The sequence below is a fragment of the Lemur catta genome, chromosome 1 (assembly GCF_020740605.2).
Source record: "Lemur catta isolate mLemCat1 chromosome 1, mLemCat1.pri, whole genome shotgun sequence".
Taxonomy (NCBI): Eukaryota; Metazoa; Chordata; class Mammalia; order Primates; family Lemuridae; genus Lemur; species Lemur catta.
The window spans coordinates 244,380,746-244,407,846 of NC_059128.1; the positions used below are offsets into that span (position 1 = coordinate 244,380,746).

At 34.3% G+C, this 27,101-nt stretch overlaps 1 protein-coding gene across 1 annotated transcript in view; it reads right to left on the minus strand.

Annotated features, from left to right (window-relative positions):
* Nucleotides 1–27,101, minus strand: part of EPHA6 (EPH receptor A6) — an 836,036-nt gene that overhangs the window by 467,179 nt on the left and 341,756 nt on the right. The window contains exon 4 of the mRNA XM_045557615.1: nt 18,782–18,937. Within this exon, the coding sequence (XP_045413571.1) occupies nt 18,782–18,937 (156 nt within the window). The remainder of the gene's footprint in view (nt 1–18,781; nt 18,938–27,101) is intronic.

Genomic DNA, 27,101 nt, shown 5'->3' on the forward strand with positions numbered 1-27,101 from the left:
AGCGTCTGGCCCTGCAGGCCCTAATCTTCCTCTCACAGTAACAGAGGTCAAGCATGATATGATTTTTGTTTTAATTCATTTTAAATTTTACCTAAATTGTTTTTAAACATAATAGTGTTTCTCAAAATTATGTCCTGTGCAATATCTTAGCCTCATTTGATGTTGCACAAAAATCAGTTTAGTGCTCTTCCGGCAGACTGATGTTGAAACAAAAGTACACTATTTGCTTCACTTTGTTGAATCCAACATTTCCCAAAAGTTTGTTCATAGGATTTTATTTTACAAGAAGCATCTGGAGTAATACTAGCATTCAGTAGAGCACTCTTAAATAAAGGCTGAGACATAAGTAGAGCAAGCTAAAGGGACATACACATCAGTTACTGCATCAATTGGTGTAGATTTATGCTTTATTATATTGCAGAAATACGTTAACTCATAAGCAGGAATTTTTCATATTGACTGAAGAGTGACTGACTATTCACCTATTAACTGTATAGCTAACTGTGTTTTGCAGATGTCTTTTTTAGCCTTAAGAACAATGAAAATTTAAATGTCTGAAGATATCAATTATGAAAGACTATTTCCTATTAAGCTATATTTTATCAATTCTTATGTTACTAATAAGTGGGAGCTAATAGACGGGCACACATGAACACAAAGCAACATAAAGGACTAGCTTCACTAACTTAATGACTACCAGGAATGTAGTAGTACAGTGTCCTAATGCAAAGCAAATTCATTCATATCTATGAGTTCACAAATGAAACAAAAATTGTTCTATATTAATCCATGTCAAAGAGAATATTTAGAAGAACACACTGAACCATGTAGAGATGTTTAGGTAAATGCTTTGCAAATGAGATTTTAGAATTTACTATAGAAAGATAAATACATAAGTGCAAATGATAAAGTACATCTCTAGGCATTAATATTGTACTAAAAATATAAGTTGTCTGATCTACACATAAATAATTTAAAATGCTAAAATTCATTTCATCCTTTGCATCAATATTAATTTCAACTTTTATATATATCCATATTGTTAATATAATGTCCTTCTTATATAATCTTTTAAAATGTATTTAATAAGGCTTCTGCAAATAGAATTTTGTATTCTATTTCTTTAAACCACTTCTTGCTCTAAGTTTTGTGCATTAAATATTTTCTATTTGGAAATGGTTGACAATCACAAAACTGGGGCCCCAACCTCAACACAGGAAGAGAACATATCAATCTATTCAGTAAAACGTTAGGTTCAGGAAAGTACCATAATTATGTTAAGGTTATGAAGTTCATTAGTGATAGAATAACACCTAGTCTTTTTATGTTTAGATTTTTAAAAGTTCTATTACCTTGTATTCAGCTTATAAAGTCTGTTAAATAAATATTTAAAAAGTACGCTTGACTTCGAACAATGCAAGTTTAAACTGAGTGGGTCCACTCAACCAGGAAATTCTCCAGTGAAAGTTACACCTGGTGTGCCTGCCTCTCCTGCCTTCCCTCTCATCTCCTCCACCTCATGTGCCTCTGCCACCCTCAAAAGAGCAACATCAACCACTCCTCTTCCTCCTCTTCTTCAGTGTGCTCAACATAAAGATGAGGAGGATGAACACCTTAAGAATGATCCATTTCCACTTAATGAATAGTAAACATATTTTCTCATCTTTATGATTTTCTTAATAACATTTTCTTTTCCCTAGCTTACTTAATTGTAAGAATATTATGTGAAATATGTGTTAATCAACTGTTTATGTGATCAATAAGGCTTCTGGTCAACACTAAGCTATTAGTAGTTATTTATATATGTAGATTTTTTATCACACCTGGGGGGTTGTTCCTCCAACTCCTGCATTGTTCAAAGGTCAGCCATATATTTTGCATACTTCTTTGCTTTCAAAGTATTGTCAAATACATACCTTTAAAACATACAAATCAGTGAGTGATTACTGCCTTCCTACAAAAGGCAATATTCCTTTAAATAATGCTATCTTAGAGGAATTAAATAATTTTTATCCAGAAGAGCAATGGAAACTTAAGTGTTCAAAGTAAATGCTGGTCAAAATTCAGCAGCATGTGCACTTCAAATCCTATGCATTCCACATAGCAAAATGGATTACTTCTCATTATCTTTAATATTCTTGCATCCACTTTCAGTAACTAAATTGATATCTAAAATTAAAATTTGTTATTAATGTTTTCATAGTACCATGAATCAGGATTTACTTTTTTTTAGATTTTCTTTTATTTCTAAAATTCATAGTTACAGAAAACATTAGAAAAAGAAATATAATGGGCAAAATAGCATTCATTTCCAGAATAAAACTAAACTTCGCAGCTTTGTCTAGAAGTGACTTCATAACTAGGGCCTGGTCCATCCTTTAGCCTTTTGCTTTTTTTTTTTTTTTGGAGAGACAGAGTCCCGCTCTGTTGCCTGCGCTAGAGTGCAATGGCATCATAGCTCGCTGCAACCTCAAACTCCTTTGTTCAAGCGATTCTCCTGCCTCAGCCTCCCGAGTAGTACACGCCACCATGCCAGGCTAATTTTTCTTTTTTTGTGTAGAGATGGATCTCACTCTTGCTCAGGCTAGTCTCAAACAATCCTTCTACCTCAGCTTCCCAGAATGCTAGGATTACAGGCATGAGCCACCATGCCCAGCCAGCCTCTTTTTGCTCCCTTTTGCTGCATCTTGATGCCTTGCCAAATGCTGTTCCTAATTAAACTCTTTTCGCTCTGTGGAAAATTCCTACCCATCCTTCAAGTTCCAATTTGCTACAATTCCATGCTATTTTTCTGGCAGAATTGATCACAATTTTATACCTCGTAGGCATGTATTTAAAAGACACAACTAACTTTAAGGAGTGTACGTAGTATTTCACATGATTTATTTCATTCAATCTTCACAATCACCCTGTAGGGTAGTTATTTATAACCCCATTTTATAGAACAGCTGACCGATGCTTAGCAAATAATGTACATATTACACTGAAGTATTTGTGTTCATGTGCACAAGTCTATGCTTGTCTAGCTTGATCCAAAGGCAACATGTGTTTTAATTAAGAATTGAACAGAATGCAGGCTTTTGTGCAATTCTCTAAGAATTATATTTCACATAGTACAAATTTTTAACTTTTAACTATATATTGGAAAGCAGAAGGTTCAAAGTTATAACCTTTGTAAGAGCCTGTTGTTACTGACTAAAGATAGACCCACATGACATGAAAATCATTTGAAGTGGAAGGGAATATTTATACTATATAAACTGTGATTAACTAATAAAGAACCATAGCAGAATGGGCAGCTACCATCTCTCTACCCTTCAGGAGGGAATAAAAGTTTCTCAAAATACAGTTCCACAGATAGTTAAAAACTTAGAAAAAAAAATTGTATCTCCAAATTTCTATGTTATAGAACATAGGCATAAATTTAGCTTGGGAAAGTTCCACAACAATAGTTATCAACTATCCTTATCAATGCAGGGGGAAAAAATCCCTCAATATAAACCCACAAAATAACTGTAAGAATTATAGAAATGTGTTATACCTGTGCAGAAAAAGAGCAAACAGGTAAAACCACATGCATGATAATGTACACTAAAATATAAATAATGACCAGCTGGTCTTAGATATTTGAGTTAAACACTATCCAGTTTTCCTCATACCATGAAAAAAAAATCATGCTCATCTGCATATAGCATTTTCTCTGTTTGAATCAATTACTTTTAAATGAACACCCCTTCAAAATGGAAATAAAAAATATGAAGAGGGTAAGCACTGTCATAATTCGGGAGGGAAAAGCAAAACAATGAATGAGTAGATTCAAGCAAATTAATAAACTTTCCTCAAAGTGAATAACATTGTAGGAATAATTATGGATGCTTTCTTGGTAAATGGTCTGTTGTGTACAGGTAGATGATATCGAGTGGGGCAATCTCTTTGAGTTCCAACTGTAGAGGCCCGGAACAGATTCACACAGGCAAGAGGTGGTAACAATTCTCCAACATTAGCAGAGTGACCACTTAATATTTCTTCCTATAGAGAAACCTCTCCCATGTTTTTCAGTAAAAGAACCTCTGCTGAAATAAAAATTAAAGTATTTGTGTTTGGGAAACTCCACAAAACTGAAGTGATATATCAGTAATCTATATTGGGGAAACTGGGATTCATCACATACTGTCTGTTCAATATGTAAGGGTCACTTTAATTTCAAAAATAGGGCATTGGTATACACTGAGTTAATATTTACAGTTATTTTCAATAACAAGTCTAATATATAACACAGCCTGCTGAAGGTAAAGAAAAAAATCCATTTCTGCAACTTCTTTCTTTCTAGCCTTTGCAAAATTGGAGATGCTACATTGTGTCAAAAATGAGTCACCTAACCAATCAGTTGTGCTTTTGAATTTCAATTGTGAGATGGAAAACCAAGGAGCCAGAATGGTTTTCTACATTCTATATTTAAGAAAGAGAGAGGAAAAAAATAAAAAGACGGGGAAAAAAAGAAGCGATAACACGCAGAACAGTGGTATTTGGATTGTGAGCATCCTGTACACACCCAGGAGCGGAGACCCGGCTAGAACAGCTGAATAAAGGAAAGAACACCTCTCCTGCTGCACTTCAATCACGATTTAGTCTACTCAGAATAAGAGAGAATAGTGATTTTCTCAAGTGGCCAATTATTCCAGCAATAAAGAAGCGATGCTTTACAATGTTAGCCTTAGAGCAAAAGTAAATTCACGTTTTACACTTTCTTCCCAATCACTGTCACTGTATAAAAAATACAAAGGCACGATATTTGCCCTGTATTAAGAATAAATTTGCAAGAAAGTGTTATTAGAAACAAAGTATTTGATTGCATATTTAGATGATCAAAACAAAAAATCCTTAAGGGTATGCATTGGAATTACCCATATATATGATTTACATTTTATGTGTGAACTTTTCTGTATAGGTAACAAATGCTTGTTAAATGTGTTAATCTTCTAGCACCTGTTCAGTAGCTTTAGCAAACAATTCTCCTATTGATTTAAATGCATGAGAAACATCAACATAAAACTGCTAAGACCATGGCATTTTATTTTTTCTGACCTCATCCACATATTAGACTCTTACTTCATTCTTCTCCAGTCGCTCATACTCTATCTTCTCTGCTTGACAAGTACTTTTTTAGTAATTCTTATTTGCCTGCTTTGTTGCTCCAACGTCAGTATTTTTCCCTTTTGGTCTGGAAAAGCCTTAGTTATTTTGATAACAGACTTTTTGGCAGGCCACAGAGTCTCTTGTGCTCTGAACTGTTCCCAGAGGCTTCTCTAATGGATCAAGACCTGATACTATGGATGAGAGTTCTCCACAGCTCATTCTTTAAAATACAGGAACCTACATTAATGAGTCACCTGAGAAATACAGTTAAGAGGTTACGAAATAGATTAAGATATTAAAGAAAACATTCAGCATTTCATTTTAAATTTCTTATTCCTAATTTATTTTATATATTTTGCAGTTCATAGAAAAGGGACACAATGAATTAGGAAAAAAAAAAAAAAGGCCCAACCTGCAACTATGTTGCTGGTATAACTCTGTATCAGAACTTTTTGAGAGATCCTGATATAGTTAAATTTGGTGAGGGAGGGACAGGCCAACTCGGACTTTGGATGTCCTTAGATTGACTTACAGTTTTGGCAAAGAAGAATTGAGATTCGAAAGGCTATAAGCAGAAGTGAGAATATTATCAAAGATTTTTTTTTATTTTTGTTAGTTTCTTTTAGAAATAATATTTCTGATAGTTTCAAAGGTATTTGGGAGGGATAGAAGATTAAAGGAACCAGACTTGCCAGGAAATTATTAAATTAACTCATAGGGGAGCTGATAGCCTTAACTAAAAGGATAAGGCCAGTAATTGACACGAAAAAATGGATGGAAGAAATTCCAAAAAGTAGAGCTGATAGGACATGCTGGGACTGGGGCAGGGGTTATGATTATAACCTTTCTGGCTTGGATGCGTGGGTAGATAAGTATTTGTCAGAGTAAGGAAACAAAAGCTAGGGTGGATGAGCAGGCTGAGAAGCAGTAAAATTGGCTTTTGCAGGCTGAACTTGGAATTATTAGTTCATTAATTCATCAAATATTTAGTGTCTACTATATGCTAGGTGCCACTATGAGTGATGAGGATGCAGTTTAGAAAAAGAATCCATGATCCCACAGCCCTTGTGGTCTAGTGTGGGTAGAATGACAGCAACAAAGAATTGTACTGATAAACCAGGTATTTTTAAAGAGTGATATAATCCATAAAAAATAAAACACAATGGCATAAAAAAGAGTAACTTGGAGGGATCCTATTTTTGAATATGTGGTCAGGAAATGCCTGTCTAAAGAGCTGATATTTGATGCTGCATTACAAAAAGAAAACCTGAAAAGGAAGACCTAAAGGGAGGGCATTTCAAGTAGAGGAAACTGCTGGCTCTGAGCATGAGAACAAGCTGATCGTCTTTGAAATCCAAGAATTTAGTAATCAAGGAAAGAAAGATATAATATAAAATCAGAGATGCAGGCAGGTTTCCACAGTTTGTCAGATCCCATAATCAGTTGGCTAGAAGATTTTGGACCTCAGGAGAGAAGACTGGGATATAGATAAAAATATAGGCATCATCTGTCTAAAGGTGATATTTGAAACTATGGGAGAGAATGAGAACATATGAAAAGACACGAATGCAAAGAAAGGAACATGAAGAAAGTTAACATTTAACAGGTGATAAAAAAAGAGAAACCATCAATAGAGATTTTTTTTAAAAAGTGGTCATGAAATTAGGAAGGTGAAGGAGAGACTGCAATGTCTTAGATTAAAATAAAGATTATTTTAATTTAGATTTCAATAAAAAGAGTGATCAACAGAGATAAATGTCATGCATAACAGGAGAAAAATGTTTCTAACACAAAATAGCAATGATCTTTGGCAAATTTTTCTTATACAGTTTACTTGAAGAAAATCTAGCTGCAGTAGAGTGAACAGGAACATCTGAACACAATAGAGTAAAAAGCAATTTAAAATGTAAAAGTAGCCACAGCCATTAAAGACTGTTTTTCCAAAGTATTTGTTTTAGAGGAGAGAAAAGTTGGATTGGGAACATTCTTTTATGATAAAAATGTGAATATATTAATACATTATAAATTTTAAGGACGGAGTTAGTAGAATCAAAAAGTCAGAAGAGGAAATAATCACCAGGCTCAGCAGAAGATCAAAGGATCAGATCATTCCCTATAATTGGAGGGAATAGCTTTGAATATGAGACATCATTTTTTTTAGGACTGTAGCTATTTGAAACACCTAAAAATATTTGTCAATATGTGTCATAGGGTTATGAAATTAAAAGACATTCATCTCTACAAACACAAAGGAATTATAAAACTCTTAATGGTGAAATCGCTCCAAAAAAAAATTTAAGTGTGTTGAGGAGGGCACTAAGAAACAGGGCTTCTTAGGGTATTTAAAATGAAATCATTTATATGATCATATACTACACTTATCTATGGAATTTTTCCCTACGAGGCCACTTATTGGCCATATGTTTTGGTTAGCCAATTCCAAAATTTTAGTTTTTCTTATTTTTATGTTCAAAATGGTTTTATCATACACTGAAAATCCTATTTACTTCTTTCTTTATCCTGATACAAAAAAAGCTACTTTTTAAATCCCTAGAAGTTTCTCTAAAAGCATTGTTTTGAGGGCTAAAACTGACAAAAACACCAGAAAGTGGTAAGAATGAGTGTTTACCTAATCCAAATCCCAACCCTTAAATAATACACTATTAGAATAAAGGGAATAAAGAATAGTAAATTCATAGAAATACAGGATCTAGGAGTTAAGGGAATTTATATCTATTCAAATTTTGCTATTGCTTTTAGTTAATGAAAAACAGGAAAAGTTGACTGCTTATTGGAGTCTTGGCCTCAAAAGTTCTATATCCTTTTGAGTCTAATTGTTCAACAACCTCCTAACTTGTCATTTTCCCAATTTTCTTCCCAAGAATCTAATCTTTTAAGTTTTAGAAGCCATGATGCTTTGGAGTTTATAGTCCTTGCTTACTTAGGGTGCATGTATTATAATATCTGCTAGGGTCATTCAGTACTAGTCAGTATAATTCAGAAAACTTCACTGGTATCAGATAGGCTTAGAGGCACAGGACTTAATATCTTTTGCAAAAAGGTCTTAAAAAATCTACATTTTTCTTTTCATTCTGTAGGAATACAAATGATGGAATGTGGGAGCTTAGCATAATAGTATCAACATACAATATGTAATAGTTTGAATTTTAACTTAATAGAAACCCTTTCAAATGAATTATAAGAGAACAAGTTAATAATAACAAACATTTATGTATCACCTATGTGCAAGCTATTATTTTTGGCAGTTTAAAAATATTAACTTATTTGATCAGTGTGATAACAGTATGAGGTATGTATTACTATTATCAATAAAGATGGTGCAACTGAGGTTAAGAAAGTTTAAATAATTAGCCCAACATGACATATCTAGTAAGAACTGTTGCAGCTCAGAAAATGATACCCCCAAGTATAGTGCTTTGGCACGTTGAGTGTTTTGAATTAAAGGAAATTGAAAGGCTTCAGAAATCAGACTCAGAATCTAAATCTCTCTCTGACCTTCCCCTGCCCTGACTCTCCTTTCTTTCCCCAGGCACCAGTAGGGGCTTTCTCTGCAGTTCCCTCATTTATTTAAGGAAAATTCCTCCAGAAGAAATGCAATTGTCTTCCTTCCTTAGGAATCTCAACTGAGGAAAGAAAAGAACTTTCATCTGAGAAATATGAGCCTTTCCAAATTATTAGGCCCAGAGAGACATTAAAATGAGACAGCAATCATGTCCTATCCGGAGCCCGCTCCCCTACCCCTGCCATTGAACTATGTATTCATTTCTTGAAACTGCTTGTGTCACAAGTAAGTAGAAAGTAACCTAATAATGCCGCATCAGAAACTATAACCCACACTCTATAGCTTAACAATGTATAGCCAATCACTAATCAATGTTACTTCTATAAATCAGTGAGAATTTCTGACAAAACAACTTTGTATCAGCCCACTCCCAGTATTTTTGTTTGTTTTTTGTTTTGCCTTTAAAAATCTACTTGTGACTGCTGCTAATTGGAGTGTACATTCAGGGCAAGTTGAATCTATGTCCCTGAGGTCCAATCCTCAAGCCTGGCCCAAACAAACAATCTAATTACATTAATTTTGTCACAGCTCCTTCCTTTTAGGTCGACATACCTGGTGTAGTCCTTAAGATTCAGGGTGATTCCCTGTGACTACCCCACGCTTCTCTCTGAAAGCCGTGCTGAGCACCTGCACATTCTGTCTTAGGTCTCCCTGCCTTTGGACAGGAGATTTCAGGTAAAGAGCTCTTCAGAGTCTTTTTTCCGCCTCTGTCTCAGGGTGGTGATTCAGGTCAAAGTTTCTCTGCTCCTCCCCACAGGGGAGGTTAAAAAATTGGCAATTAGGTAATTAGGTACCGGTGGTCTCCTTTTACGTAGCATGCGTTAAGCGTACTGCAGCTGCTTTCCTATTTTTGAAATTTAGGCTTGATTTTTCATTTGTGACCAACTCTTATTAGTTAAACACCAGCTGGTTTTATGTACAACACTTATGGGGCACCTTCTTTTTATTTTATTTTTTTAAAGATTTATTTATTTATTTATTTATTTATTATTTCAGCATATTATGGGGGTACAAATGTTTAGGTTACGTATATTGCTCTTGCCCCCTCCGCCCGGTCCCCCGCTCAGTCAGAGCTTCAAGCATGTCTATCCATCCTCCAGATGGTGCTCATCACACTCTTTATGTATGTATATACCCATCCCATTTTTCCCCCTCCCATCTGCCCGACGTATGGGGCACCTTCTTATAGTTATCTAGGAAAGTGGACCCACCTAATCCAGGATGGTCATAAGCAACAAAGACCAAAAGAAAAATGGGAATCTTTTGAAATATCTAAAATAATTTATTTGCATGCACAATTTAAAAAGTTGGTTTTAGAACCAAACTAAATAGGAGATTTATTCCCAATGGCACCTAAAAAGCTTCTAAAAGAAATTCTGAGAAAATCGCTTTCATTTAGGAGATAAACAAAAGATATTCATCCCCACCACCTGGGGAAATTCTCCAGGTCTTGGACTTCCTCCCTGAAATTCCTATTGTGGCTGTCCCAGAGTTACTATGAACTCCTTCTGTTTCTGGGGGCTGCTTGATTCCCAAACCACTCTTTGCTCGATTAAAAAGACCACACGATGAACAAGATGGGTTTCCAAAATACACCTTTGTTGCCTAGCTGACAAACTGATTAGAGCAATAAAAGGCAATTAAAAGACTAATAGTCTAAAAATGGGAAAATGAATAAAAATAAAACCACTGCGATTATAGATGTGCAGATCCAACAAATTTTTTCTAAACCAGGACTAATGACTGACACTGATGTAGAAATGCCAACATCCAGGAAATTAGCTAAGCAGCATTCCAGCTGAGATCACATCTGAAATAAGTTAAAATCCTTCAAATGCTCAAACTGCTTGCTTTGGATCCCCCCAGCCCCGGCAAGAAAAACAAAAACAACCCAAAGAAATAAAAGCAATATAGCCGTGGTCTGTTGGCTAGGATTCAGTGCCTTTCCTGTGTACTAGGTTTAATTCCTGGTCAGGGAACCAGTTCCTTTTGGTTTGATATTTGCATGACTTCTGACTTTTTAGGATATTGCTTTGTCACTTAAGAGGGTATCTTTGGTTAAAAAAAAGATTCAAAAGCCAGACATGTCAGCTGTCCATCCCAGTTAAAATACAGTAATAAGAGATTTAAAAGGATTTTTTTTTTAAAAGAGCTCTATGGTCAGAAGTCAGCTTGATTAAAAGCTGACATTCAGGCTATATATAGCTTATATAAAAGCTGATATAAATCAGAGCTGTCCAGTTGGAAAACAGAGACTAAACTAAAAGCTACTTAATCTAAGTGAAATTGCTTGGTCCCTCTGTCTGCTTTCTTTCTTAAGAATTGTTCTCCCATTTACTTCTCCCCATTCTTCCTCTTTGCTGTCTTTCGTACCACATAAAAGGATCAATGGGAGGACATCTAATGACTCAGACACCTTAAGAAACATAGAAAAAGGCACTACTGATGCTTTTTGGGGGTCCTCTGTCTTCCTATGTAGTCTAAAAAATAATGGACAGATTCCTTGCAGGTCTAAAACTCTACTCTCTTTTGTATTGTGTTACCTGATCTCTTTGGTTTTGGGGGGTACCAAAGATTACTTTGTACAGTGAGAGAGAACTTGACCTTGGTGTGCGTGTTGACTGGTGAGAGCTGCAGTTTTGGAGGTGGCTAAGGGCAGTTGTTTACAGAAAATGGTTACCAGTACAGGGGGCTAGTCATTTCTTTGTGTACTGAAATAAATATGTGGTTTAAACATTTAGAAAACTGTCTTTGCAGTGAAGTGCACTGTGAAAACATTGCACACATTTTTCCTCTTTTTGGAGACTCAGGATTCAACGTAAAAGTGGAATCCTTGAATCTGTAAAGGTCTAAATGCTCTGCCTTCCAACTGCACCTGACTTCTACATATTTAAGTTATTAAGCCCTAAAAACTGCAAATGCTTTGTTGCCCCTGTTCTTTAAGGAGCTCTGTGGTCCACTAGGAAAACAGATGAAATTAATATCTAATAGAATTGGTCTTCTTATACAATCCTATGGTAAATTCCTACAATTTTTTTATTACCTAGACATCCATTTTCAGTCTTTCTCTAACACACCCAAACTCCTTCTTGAAAAAACTTAAATTTTCTCTGTCTGAACTTGGAGATATAGATTGTTACCCTGCTTTCTCTAAAACTCAGTGAAGGATTGGGCCATGTGGGAAAAATAACCTTTCACTTGTTCCATTTACAAAGTCATAGTTTGAATACAGCTATACTTTTAAACTGGTGAGTTTTACTGGTCTTATGGCAAAAATTCTAAAATTAAAACTATAAAGTCTGTCTGTATCTTTATGTGTACATGTATATCTGTCTGTATGCTATCTACGAGAGTATAATATTGAGTTATAAATAAATGAGCACTCATAAATTAAGTCTAAACGCTTTTCAAGTTCATGTGACTTTAGTCATCTTTGCTAAATAAAGATAGTTTAAAAATTATTGCTAAAATAAAATATAAACATCTTCAAAATTTAATTTAGACATTTTTGCATGGGTCCATTGGTAAGGAAGGTTCGTACTTTCTCTGCTAGATGTTTTAAGGTCATAAAACTGTTGCTTCTGCAGTACTTTTTTTAAACTTGCTTAATTTGTCTGTAAGTTAAAGCTGTAAGCGCCGACTGCTGTGCTCCTCCAAAGCCTTACGCACATCTTACTTACTACGAGCTCTTGTTTTTAGTTTCAAGCCTTTAAATTCTGAAGTCTAGACAGGTGACCATGGTAATGCGTAGGGACAACACTTGGATCCTATCCTCCCTAGCCCAGCTGTGTCTCTTGGCCATGCTGGGAGAGATTAGATGCTCCAGGCATTGTCTTCACAGCTCTGTCCTTTGTCGAGGACACTGCCTATGGCACATAATTAAAATTGCTTACTTTCTAGGTTTTTCACTAAAGATAAGGGTTAGTAATAGTTATTGTAATTAATGTATGTGATTAAAACTACTCGAAATGAAAGAAACAATTCTATATGCAAAGTGTTAAAACTGTCCTTTACAAATTAATAAAGGGGTGCAGGGCAAAAGCTGTGGTAAGGGCCTCAGCTTTGCAAAGGCACAGGCATTGCCACAAATAATGATGATAACCAGCTGCTGTCCCCCAGTTTACTTTCCTATAATTGCTACTCAGGAGTCACATAGCTGAGGGTCATAAAGAGTCTTAACTTTCCCCGTAGATAACATCACCTTTGTCTTTGAAGGCTAGTTTTTGAGTTATCTCCCAGGCCCTACATTCCGGTGGAACAGCTGACCTACCCAGACCAGGGGCCCCTAGCAAGGAACTGACTCAACTGGTATTGCCACCTCCACCCAAGAACCTGCTCACTCAGCAAAGAAGGCAATTTCTACCCCTCTGTGGTTCTGTCATGAACACAGCCAGCTAGCAGACCCCATTGCCTAGAATTTTGCCTGCCAAACTATGTTTAAAAACCCTCTCTCTCCAAATTTTTGGGGAGATGGATTTGAGAAATACCTCCCATCTGCTTGCACGGTGCCTGCAATATAAAACTCTTCGCTGTAAACATTGCTTTCAGCGTACTGGCTTCTTCTTGAGCGCTGGGCACTGAACCTGGTTGGGCTATAACAGTGTCTAAGGAAACTAGGATGTGTATTTGATAAGAAAGGCTACACAAGGACATGGGAATGTAGTTTTTGTTAAAAGAAAAGTAATTTTGCCTAGTTTAGAGGTTTTAATGATTGTTTTAAACTGAAGGAATAAAAACAATGATAGATAAAACTGAACGGATATAGAAAGTTGGTGAAAGAAAACGAAAGGAAATAGAAAAAGAATAGTAAAAAGTTATAAAATGTTTATGGAAATCTTACCTGTACTCAAAACCGATTAAGAGTGAATGGATTTGTTCACAAGATTTTATTGAAATTAGCATCAGCGTTAAAAATACACTTATGCAAAGGTAGAATTTGGTTTTCGCTTTTGAAGAAGATTTTCATGTAGTGTTAATATCAGATAATAAAATATTTTTGTTTAGCTTTTGAGTAAACTGCAAAAAATAACAATCAAAAATAAAGAGAGGAGAGAGGAGATAGATATTTTGTTTGCCTAATGTTTTCTTTATTAGGTCTTATGATGGTTTGAGAAACTGAGTCTCTATCAAAGAGTAAAGGTTTTTGTTTTTTAAAATATTTGAATTATCACTTCAGTGAAATTAATCATTATTGTTTTACAGTGACCTGTGATGCTGTTTTGAGCAAGTGTTTTAAACTTTTGATATTTGACAAATTTTCCAAAATCAAAATTTCCAACTCTAAGTTCAGTCTTTTTTACCCCAAAGTAGCTACTTGGATATTAGGATCCCTGGAAGTCCAAAAGAGATATATTAGGTTTATTTGGCATGTTAAAATCATACATGAAGCATCATAAAATACGAAATGGTGTTTAACTTTCTTTGGGTTATATTTGTATAAATGTGTTATTAATATGTATTCCAAAATTATATGAGATTCCTAAAATTCTGATATGTCTTAGTATATGTTATCAGTCATAAGTATGGTTATTATGTTAAATTGTTATAATTGTGTCTTTAACCATGGCTATTCTAAAATTTTGTAATCTACGTACAATTACTGTTTCACTTTGATTCTTCTCAAAAAAAGGTTTATAGTCAGCTATGTCTAAAATTTGCTGCTTCTTTAAGGAAACTTATGGAAAGGACTTTAAAAGTAGTCTTGAATATAGGTTTCTGATAACTCTGGTGATGATGCCATTTGAATAGAAACATAAAACTTCCAGGATTCTAATTTAAAAAAAAAACAAACCTGATGTATTCATGAAGATTGCTAACCCAACATCAAGTAGAACAAGAATTAATTACATGGGACTAAGCTAATAGAGAAATGAAATAATTGTTTAGGGAAAACAGATTCCAAAAAACGTGGAGGGATTGGCTTTAGTTGGAAAGGGACAGCCTTCTGTAATTTTGTAGGAAGGAGAATAGTTACATAGATATAGACAGGTTTATAGGTTTTGTAGTAGGAAGGTAAGGGAATTCATATACAGCCATGTGTTTTCCCTGTGAAGTAAACAATAATTTTAGAGTACCTGTGAAACACCCGAGGTCCCAGTGGAGACTACAGCCAGTAGGTGGAATTCAGGAGGAAGGACTGGGCAGGAGACAGGAATGTGAGCCCCACTGGACAGATTTTTTTTTTCTTTCTTACTTTCTTTCTTTCTGGCATACAAATTTTCTTTTTAGTTATAATACTTATGTGCATTGTATTTCCACCATGTATCTCTCATGGATTTACTTCTGAGAAAACTAAATTATTGATACTCTGAAGATTAGGTATGATTAAACAAGTGACAGGAGCCAAAGATCAATGAATTTGACAGGACTATCTAGGAATGAGCCTTCTTGATGATGAGGGACATCTTGACACTCAAATTTTGATTATCAATGCTTTCAAGAAGAAAGATTTTTGATCAAAAGTGGGAAAAGGGGAAAGATAAGAACGTTCATCTGAGGAATAAAATGAGATAGCAACATAATTTAAAACAAAAAATTAAATTAAAAAAATGAGACAGCAGTCATGTCCTGCTCCTCCGCCCCCCTTTGAGCTATGTATTAATCTCTTGAAACTGCTTGCTATTGCCTCAAATAGGTAGAAAGTAACCTAATAATGCCACACCAGAAACTATAACCCATACCCTATAGCTTAACAATATATAGCTAATCACTAATCAATGTTATTTCTTTAAACCAGTGAGAATTCCTGACAACCAACTTTGTGTTAGATCACTCCTTGCCCTGTCTTTTTGGATTTAAATATGCACTTGTAACTGCTGCTTATTGCAGTGTATATATATTCACTGCAACTTGAATCCATGCTCCTGAGTTGCAATCCTCAATCTTGGCCCAAATGAGGTCTCTACTTAAATGTATTTTGCCTGAGCTTCTTCCTTTTATGTCAACACAACAAATAATCAGGAAATATTAAGCAGTGGAGAAGTAAATAAAGTCATCATCATGCTCAGACTGACTTTTCTTCTATGCTTCTATGGACAGTTCCAAGGGATTACCTGGGAGATTTTATCTGCCTAAGACAACAATTTTTTTTTTTTTTATAGTGATGTTCTACCCTTCACCTTCCTACCATCTCCCTGAGAGCTCAGAGAAACTTTGTCCCAGGCCATTGCTATTTGGGCTCATTCATTTCTCCCCAAATAATTTACTACCCCTCACAATTGCCTAACTCCCACACCCCATTTCCCTTTCTTCTATGAAGAGGGTAGATAAGCCTCAACCATACGGGCCTTCTTTGAGTCTCATATTTTATATGGTTCCCATGTTTACGCATGTTAACAAGTTTGTATGCCTTTTTCTCCTATTAATCTGTCTATTGTCGGTTCATTTCAGTGACCTACAGAAAAGGTGGAAGAGGAGATTTCCCTTCGTCCCTATGACACCAAGATTCACTCCCAGATAATCTGGTTCTAAAAAATGGTACACTTCCTAGTGCACTATGCTGAGTCTTGTTTTAAACAAGGCAAATAATCCCTTAGGAAGTAGCAGAGAGAAGCCTTGAATGAGGAGCTTCCTGTGGCTGGACTAGGGAAACCTGACAAAAACTCCACATTTCACTTTTCTTTGGGGGTTCTCAAAGAGAAAGAAAAAGAAAATCATTGTCATGATCCCTGATGACAATGTAGGAGACCAAAATATGCCACCCCAAAATAAACTGTTGGAGATCAGAATATGCCACTCCAAAATATGACTCTAGGAGACCAGAATATGCTAGTTCAAAATATGCCCCTTTGGCATCAGGATTATTTTGAGCTGATTATTTTGAGAAACTGCAAGCACAGGAGAAGCTTTGAAAACAGAGTAGAAGTTGCCCTTTTCTAAGGAAAACTTACATCTGCAGGAAAAATATCTCCATTTTAAGTGTTTGTCCCTCTCTTCTCAGGAGGAGAAAAATGACTGAATCACTGGAAACTGTCACCCATGAAGAAGGCACTGACTTAAATTTGCCTAACTAACCTTATCCTTGTTAACTGTACTTTCCTGGTCCCTTCCCATTACTGCCCCCCACAACATCCTTCCTTCTTATTTCAGTTGAGTACTGTGTTTAAGCCTGAACTCAAAGCCACCACTTTGAGATTTAGTCATTCCCTGCATGTCTCCCACATATATGTGAGACAAACGTGTTAATAAACTTGTTTTCCTTTCCCTTGTTAATCTGTTTTTTTGTTACAAGAGTCTGTCCCAACTGAAAACTGTGAAAGGTGGAGAGAAATATTTTTTTTCCTACCCTACAGCAACAATGGCATGCTCTTTCCTGTCTAAAGCTCTCCCCAAACATAACAGAATTAAACCTTTCTCTGCTTCTACTTAGTATAGCCAAAGTAGGCCAGCATTTTAAAATTGTAATTTATAATGTCACCCATTACAAAAGGAAATAAAAAGGAAAGCAAATTCAAGTAACATAAAATGATAAATTGAAAAATATACATATCTGATTCAACAATGACTGACTAGATTACCATGCTTATAGATCGTGTTGCATCCCATATTTATGTCCTTCACTTGTTTCTAACTCCAAAGAACTCTAAGCCATCCTAACTACCCACTGTACTACTTCACTAAAGGGTTATGTTGATGGGAACCAATTTATTACTTCAATTTATCAATTGCCTATTTATGGCCTCTTAAGAAAATAAAAAGAGGAGATTCTCCTCTATCATTCACTTAAGAAGCTCCATTCAGTTTCTATGTAAGTTTTGAGAGACACTTGCCTGGTAGGACTGTAACCATTTGAAATACTACCATCTACCTTATATTTTGTCCACAATACAATAAAATAATAAACAGTAATAATACCAGAAGTATTATATATGTATAGTAATAACAAAATTTTCCTGTTAAAACTATTTCCACAGTCAAGTGAGAACTTACAATTTTCCTTTTCCTATTTATATATTCTCGGTTAAAAAAAAAAACAACAAAAAAAACAAACTCAAGTAGTATTTCCCAGACTGTAATTTTCTGAAGAAAGTAGTCACTTAGCATTTACAATCTGAAAGCAAAAATTACATCTACTAATGAATGTGTTGTATTTTTATTAAATGTTTTCTATAAAAATATTTTATAATAAAGTCTGTAGAAATGTAGAAAAATCTATGAACTACATCAGGTAAGTTAAAAAAAATGGGACATCTCCATCATTGTCCCTAAGGAATATGTGACATTACATAATTCTCAATTTATTTTTGCTTCTATGGAATTACATGAAAGAAGCAACATTTTGGTACCAATTCATTGCCAAGAAATGCAAATTTTCACTATGATTATCTTACTTCTATATCAAACAAGGTGACATTTTACTTTTGTGTAGCTTAGCAATGTATTAATATATTCACTTTTGTTTTTTAAATATACAGATATTTTACAATATTTTAATAATAGAAGAATATAAATAATTTGAAATTCTCAGTGATCCATTAAAATGACCTTCACATTTAGATTTAATATTCTATTGCTTCCAAATAAAAAATCAGAGAGATAGCAAGAAGAGAAATGTGGACAAACTCAAAAATACCTTCCTTTAAAAATAAATGTCAAGGAAACTCAAACTTTTCTGCATAACAATAACACAATGACTTGTTTTTTTTTCAGTTTCCTCTGGAATCTCCCTTGCACATTAACTTTATAGTCCTAAATTGATGTACCTTAAAGTGGTCAAGGGTTGCAGCAAAGAACAGAAGTTTTGTTCGTAATTTCTCATGTATCCTTAAGCTGCTTTAACTTCCTAAGGACAGATTATAGTTACAGGGAATATGCAGGGCCTCAAACCATTGCTGCTATTTGTGTATCATGAATCAATATGAATTTTGAAGAGTAAACACATTCCTTATAAGCAGTTGAAAAGAAACTATGCTGACAAGAGGGAGAAGGTTTCCCTTGACTGTTATCAAAGGCAAATTGTATTGATGATACAGGATTTTGTACATTTACTTATTTTTAAAATTTAGAACAAAGAGACCAAAGGGTTGGGCATTGAATTTCCGAATCTAAAATGTACAGACTTACTGGTACATGCCATGGAAGGTGGGTCTTTTTCGGCTCGGAAGTAACCCTTTTCACACTGACAGACAGCAGTTGCTTCCATGTAAGTTAAACTGTGTGGAGGGCATTTAGAACACTTCGTGTTCCCGGCAAATGCTTTATAGAATCCTGGTCTGCAAGCTGCAAAAACAGAAAAAACAACTTTTTAGGTTATTATTGCTACAGTTCTTTTATTTTTACATGTACAATATATTTTAATTTATGCACACTTTGGATCTCAGAATTCAGTGTCATACACAGAGAAGTCAATATATATCAACATTAATATATCAACATTAATAAATGAAATCAGTAATTCAGAGTTAGTAACACAACTATGACTTTATATTTTAACTGATGTCATTAATTTTTAAAAGCATACCTCAAGCATATATATGCACACACACACGTGCACACACAAAGTATCAGTGCTTTCCTAAGTGTGGGGATGTCCATAATTGGCAATAAGGGAGACGATTTTGTATAGTTGTGGGGATGACATTAAATAATTGAATCATACTGTTCAAAATGCATTTACATTCTACTTCTCTCTCAGTCCTTCTGAGTACGGAAGGAGAAAATCCCAGTTTGGTGCTGGTGTCTTAAATACCTTTCTTAGTGGCTAAATTTTCTTTTGTGCATTCTATAAATGTATTTTTTATAGTTTATGTTTGTCCTATAAGATTTTTGATAAATGATTTAGTAATTCATGAGAAGAAAATTTATCAATTCTGTAAGGTAAAATCACTATTAAGAAGTTGGTTATTTAATATCAATACATTAGGAAGTGGTGGTACATGAATATAAAATCCCTCCTCAAATTTGCTGGTAAATTAATACTATATGGTTAATCAAATCAAAGACTTTATCATCAAAATATTTTTCTAAAACTGTGGAAATTCAGAGTATATAAATAACATATAATTAACCCACCTGACATTTTCATAATTAAAATATTCTTTAAAAGTATACTTTAAAAAGTATTTACTGTATTTAATCTTGACATAGTACAATGTATCATAACTACAAGACAATATATCATAACATAGTCACCAAGTCAACTTAAATATGTATATATAGTCAATAAAATAATTGTTTTTCATCTTTTATATACCCTTACACTTATTAGTGAAGTGTTCATAGGGAATTGAAGATAAACTTACATGTTTAATCAACTGTTTAACACAAAGCTCACACCTTCCTAAATTTCTGATCATAAAAGTAGAGCACATATAATCAGTTGGGAATCATTGAATTACAAACAAATTCTTATTCATGAAAGATGAATGAAATTATTTCTAGATTTTCTGTTGCCATGTACCTACTGATAAAAGTAGTAAGAATCCTAGAAGAATATATACAATATGATTTAGAAATGGTAGATCTATAAAATATAACACAAAAATATTCTCACAAAATTATATAGTAAATGATCTAAATTAAAAGATACAGTTTTCTATTTCAAAAATATGTTTATAATTTGAGGAACCTTAAGTGATTGTTTAAAATAACAATGACAGATACCATACATATAAAAGTCAAAGTAAATTTTTACAGAAAAACATTAAAAAGTATTAAAGGCACATTCAATATGAGTATAGTGATGGAAATATTGCTCATACTAATGAAGTATGTATGTTACAATTTTCCTTATAGATATTTGAAATCATCATCCCCAGAAAACTGAAATCAGCATATTGAAGTATTGATTGAAATACAGTGGAAGAATACTTTAAGTCACACAGACACACACACACACACACACACACACAAAGTATATCTCTGCTAAAACAAAAATCAAGAAATGAATACCCTGTTCTACACACACATTATTTTAAACATTGAATGGTTAGTCTATGTATTGCTAGCAATGTTTTGTTTTTTTTTTTATTCTTTTTTTTTAGCAGTCCTTTTTTTTTTTTTTTTTTTTTTGAGACAGAGTCTCACTCAGTTGCCCGGGCTAGAGTGAGTGCCGTGGCATCAGCCTGGCTCACAGCAACCTCAAACTCCTGGGCTCAAGCAATCCTTCTGCCTCAGCCTCCCGAGTAGCTGGGACTACAGGCATGTGCTACCATGCCCAGCTAATTTTTCTCTATATATATTTAGCTGTCCAGATAATTTCTTTCTATTTTTAGTAGAGACAGGGTCTCACTCTTGCTCAGGCTGGTCTTGAACTCCTGAGCTCAAACAATCCGCCCGCCTCAGCCTCCCAGAGTGCTAGGATTACAGCCTTGAGCCACCGCACCGGCCTTTTAGGCTTATTCTTATTATCAGAGAACTGGAAGACAAAGAACCATGAGAAATCCTAGTCGGCATATCATGCTGTGCAGTTCTCACCATTTAATGAAATATTAAATTTCATCTTGTGTGATAGGAACTGATATTAATATAATTGACTGTTTCTCCCTCATTGGTGTTCAATAGTCTGTAAGTTTAGATAAACCTGAATGAGTTATCAGTAAAATATGTGATCTGCATTATTTCTCAAGATAATAGAATTCATAAAAGAAATTTAAGAAATCGGCAAAGGCAGTGTTCTCCTAGATTCTGTTGTGCAATAAATTTTGTTGTCATGTAATTAGAGAAGGCAGAGAAGATTAAGGAATTTAAAAATAAAAAGATAAGAAAAATAACCCTAAACCTTACCAGTAAATAAGCGTACAGGAGAGATATTTTGTTTCTTCAGAATAACCTACTAATAATAAACAGAGATATACACACTTCAAAAGGTTTGTGGAAAAACAGAATTAAAAGATAACAATAAAAAATGTAAACTTTGTTTCTCAACATAAGCTTCTTTAAATTCAAGACAGTTTTGTAAGTGATAATTTCACCTACTTAATCCATTCCTAAAAACAGAGGGTTCTAAGAATTTAACCATGTCAATGCAGTCTTTTTCACATTATTAACTAAAGAAAAATGGGCACCATTTATAGATTTTTTTTAAAGATTAGGAAACAAAAAGATGTCAGAAGGAGCTAAATCAGAACTGTAAGGTGGATACCTAATGACTTCCCACTGAAACTCCCACAAAATTGCCCTTCTTTGATGAGAAGAATGAGCAGGAGAATTGTTGTGGTAGAGAGGAACTTCTGGTGAAGCTTTCTTGGATATTTTTCTGCTAAAATTTTGGCTAACTTTCTCAAAACACTGTCAATCATAAGCAGATGGTGTTGTTCTTAGGCCTTGCAGAAAGAAAGCTAATGTAAACTGCTAATTTCTTTGGAGTACTGTCCCTATAAACTTTTCATAAAGCTCCAATGATTCCACCATGCTTCCACCCAAGATTTCCCATAAATTTGATGTTTGTTCTTGCTTCAATTTTAGAAATTCATATTGCCCCAATAGAGGCTCTTTTCCAACTGATATCTTATCTTTCTTAGTGCCTCAAACTAGATCCTGTCCAGACATGTTAGCAAGTTAGTACAAATTTATTTAGGTGCAAAGCAATTTTGAAATACATGTGTAGTTTTTTTTTCATAATATGCATTTTCCATGAACTTTTGGAAGATCTCTTATATATATACATACACACTATACACACACACACACACACACACACACACACGCACGCACTGGCAAACCCAGGTAAGTTGCCATTAATAAGCATAAAGTGAATGTATTAGATTAGTTTTATCTTTCACCATCTTTTTTGATTTATAGATTCATAATTTGTATGTTAAAGATAATCTGAAGAAAGTACATTCATTCAAGAGATGGACAAGTGTCAAGAATGGGACATTATTTGGAAAATAAAGTCATAAACACTTTCATAGTCTGAGGCTGGTGACAAGCAATGTTAAAATTCTAAAGCTGTTTCCAGTGTGAAAATAAGGTATAGATTTCTATTCTGCAAGTTAAGATAAGGTATAGAGACCAAGGTTTATATCAATAGTTTTTAGGATTAGGCCCAATTTTTATTTTTTCATTATAATTTTGAATATAATCTGGTAATAATACTGGAACAATAAAATGTTAACCATATTGTTTCTATAAATACAGATCACTCTTTAAATGGTCCAGCATTCTTCTCATGTGATTTTTTTTTTCTTTTTTTTGTAGAGACAGGGTCTCCCTCTTGCTCAGGCTGCTCTCCAACTCCTGAGCTCAAGTGATCCTCCCGCCTTGGCCTCCCGCCTTGGCCTCCCATCTGTAAATCTGTAAATCTGTGCTAGGATTACAGGTGTGAGCCACCATGCCTGGCTCTAATGTGATTTTTATTTAATTTTATCTTCCCAGGTTTATTTTGGTAACCATACTTAAGCCCACATTAATACTACTTTCTTCATATTTAGCACTACTTTTATTAATAAAAACTGTGCTTGGTAAATATATTTATCACCTCATTCCCAAATACCATGAAATGAGGTACTGTTTAGCTTTTTATCCTCAAAGCAGAGACTCTTATTCCTATTTCACTATTTTTTCTAAATATCCAATTATGACAGTTTCTCACTTTTCTTTCCTTATTCCTTCCTTGCATACTACAAACACCAGAATGAATTTACTTTTATGAATAAAGAAAAATATACTCAAAGAGAAAACACCCAGTATTTCACTCTAAGGTATATTAGAAATAATAGCTCCAGTAAAGCTGTTTATAATTATTGAGCATTCAGAATGAGCCAGGTGTTTTGCTAAGCACTTTGCATAAAACTTGTTGTTTATTCTTATAAAACTTAACTACAAAAATAATAAAGAATGTTGCCTTTGAAACTAGATTACATGGATTTGAGTTCGACTTCTGTATTTTACTAGCTTCATCATGTCAGCTAACTTATTTTTCTGTGCATCAGTTTCTCATCTGTAAATCTGTGCTATAGACTGAGTGTGTCCCCCCAAAATTTGGACATTGAAACCTAAATCCCCAATGTGATGGTATTTGAAAGTAGGGACTTTAGGGGGTGATTAGGCTATGAAGATGGAGCCTTCATGAATGGGATTAGGGCCCTTGTAAGGGATTGAACAGAACAAGCTCTCTGCTGTCTTACATGTGAGGACACAAGGAGAAGACAGCCATCTGCAAACCAGGAATGATGGAGACAACGAGAATAAAAGATAGCACCTAATTCAGGGACTGTTGTGAGGGTTTAATAAATGTACCATGTGTCAACTAATCAGAAGGGTGTCTAGCATTTTATTATTTAGATGAGGGAACTGAAGCTAAGTGATATTAAGTAACGTGCTGTGGCAGATTGTGTTTTCCAAAAAATGGCCCCAACAGTATCTTCCAAACCATATGTTATTCTGACAATATCTCATAGACACTCTTTCCATGAAAACCTTAGGTCTATGTTCCCTCCTTTCGAACCTAGCATGCTTGTGACTATAGTTGAGGTGACTTTCTAGGCTAGGTCATAAAAGGTGATAGAGCTTCTGTCTGCTTCTTTAAGATGGTTACTTTTAGAAACTACTCACTGTGTCAGGAGCAAGGCCAAGAAGCCATGGAGAAGACCATGTGGAGCAGAACTTAGGTTCTTGGTTCACAGCTCTGGCAGAGCTCCCAGCTGACAACCAGCATCAATTTGCCAGACAGGGGAGGGAGCTATCTGGAATATGGATTCTCCAGCTCCCAGTCCGGCCACCTCAGCTGACGCTGCATGGGGAAGAGCTAAGCTGTCCTTGCCAGCCTTGCTCAAATTACAGACTTATGAGCAAAATAAATGATTGGTGTTGTTTTAAGTCACTAAATTTCAGCCTGGTTTCTTGTGTAATACTGGGTAACTGGAACATTTGCTCAAGGCCATAGGTAAGAGCCAAAAGTTAAGGCTTGGGTCTGTTCTAATCTATACTCTGACTTCTCAAAATACATTAGTTACTCTTTATATTTGGAACACTGTGCTCATTTTGCAATATAGGGCAGTGATGGAGTGAACAACAGTTTTAAAGAAAAATTGATGTAGTATTTGGATTATAAATAACTGCTATAATAAAAACACTCTTTGGTGGTATTTAATTGACAGATATGGTTTTATCTAATGGTATTATATTCTCTTAATTATGTTCTTTTTTTGTAACAGGCAAAACTAATATAGTTTTATTCAGACCATTAAAAATATAAAAATGTATTCGACAACTTATATTTCATAAAATTGTTTTATGAAAAAAGTAAGACTTATTTTATCTTTCAACTGAGAATAGAAGAATACAATCATCATTAAATGGATTGTACACATTATTTGAACATTTTGACCAAACTCACTCATCACTGCTTAAAGTATCATATACTCTGCCCCTTAGGAAACTTTGACAACCATATCTTCTGCTGGCTTAGCAACGAATTTACAATCTGTTCTACAATCTGACAATTGTGAATATCCCACTGTCATGTATTTGTGGCATTTCTGTAGCTGGATAGTACAGAAACTAATATAAAAATTATTAAATTATAACTATAAAATTTTTACTGAGCAAGGAAAGCATATGTTTTTATGGAAAGTTATCAAGCATGTTGGTCATCATTATAATAATCACAATTTATTGTTAATTACAAATTGGTGTTTTACATATTTATTATATTTAAGTCTTACAAAAACCCAGTGAGGTAGGTATTTATATCCTCATTTCACAGATGAGGAAATGAAGGCTATAATAGTTCCTCAAGTTTACAGAGATGATATATAAGCAAGTCAGTCTCTGATTCTTAAGCCCAAACTTTGGTACTACATGTTGTCATTATATAAATATATATGTATATACACAAACATGCACATAGACATGTATCTACATATATAGGAGTGTGTGTGTATGTTTGTGTATGGTTAGCATATGAAGAAATTCATGGCAATACTTACTATATCTATGTCATTTTCTGTAACCTACCATTCTGCCATTGCAATTATCATACGCATGCCACATTTTGATACCTGTTATTTCTTATTTCATATAAAGATGTATGTTTTCTCAATTCCCTTGTAAATTATTTAATATTACAGTATAGGCCATTGCACTTGAACAATACTGCAGACAGACCAGGGGCCCAAATATAAGTGTATAATTGCTTTTATACATATTTAATCAATATACTTATTAGGAAAAATTATGTAAGAATATTATAGAATAAAACCTAGCAAAGCAGATGTTTAAAATACTATTTTTCTTAAAAATTATAAAAGATAATATGATACAATATGACAAAGTTTCAAAACTTTTTTTATCTAATCCATCTTCTCCATGAGTATGTATTCAGATAATATATGCTCATATTTATCATACAAGCTCAAAATGATTACTTGTATCATTGTTTAAAAGTTAATGGGTGATTCCAATGTATTTCTTCCATAAATAGCCCTCTATTTGACAGTAAAACTCTAGTGCTTGAATTTCATAATGATGTTTTCAGTTTTCTTGTGTGTTCATTATTGCAATTAGGGTTTTTATGTTGAATACCAACTAATGGATGTACCTAAATAATAGTATTTCATTTACCACCTTTCTATTAACATTTTAAAATAGTTTACCAAAATCTCGTGGTACACTTCATTGGAATGTTGCATAAATATTGAATTGAAGTAAACTGGAACAGCATCTTCCATCCAGTACGAGTATCTATATTGATTCAGCATGGTTTAAATATGACAGAGTCTCATGGATCACAAGGCCACATCCAAGGGTGAAATGCTGTATGTAGCAAGAGCAGACACTCAAGATTCAGAGCTTTCAATGCATTGCTCGCAACAACTCTATACGGCTGTGTAATCAGCAGAAACTAGGACATGCAGGTTTTACAGATGTGATGTGTCTGATCAGCATTTTGTTTCTTGTTTTGGCTCATATCTAGTTGCACACATATAGAGCCATTCCATATAGTAATGCTATTGGTGCAAGCCTGAATTTCCCAATGACTGTTTTATACTCAGGCAGATCATCTGTAAGCTGGTGCTTGAATAATCCAATTATCATAGCAAGCATGAGTTCTTCTGTAAAACCAGTTATAGCATTTCATGAAATTATAGTAAGTGTTTCTACTGGAAAACCTGAAACCATAACGACAGTTTTCTATTACAGAGCTATAAATCCATCCTATTAATCAGAAGCTGTATACATACAAATTTTGTGTAAATGTTTTTTACATATGTCCATGCATATATAAATATTTTTTAAACAGAGTAGAGGAATTCTTAGCAGAACCTTTTATGCAACTCCAAACTCTCTAGTTGATCTATTTCATATATTTTTATATCATATTTCCTTATGTTGAGACATCCTCTAGTCACTAAGGTAAAATAAGTTATTGGACCAAAGCAATTGCATTATCAACATACACATTTTTTTTTGGTCTCTCCTCTGTTCTAACTGCATATTT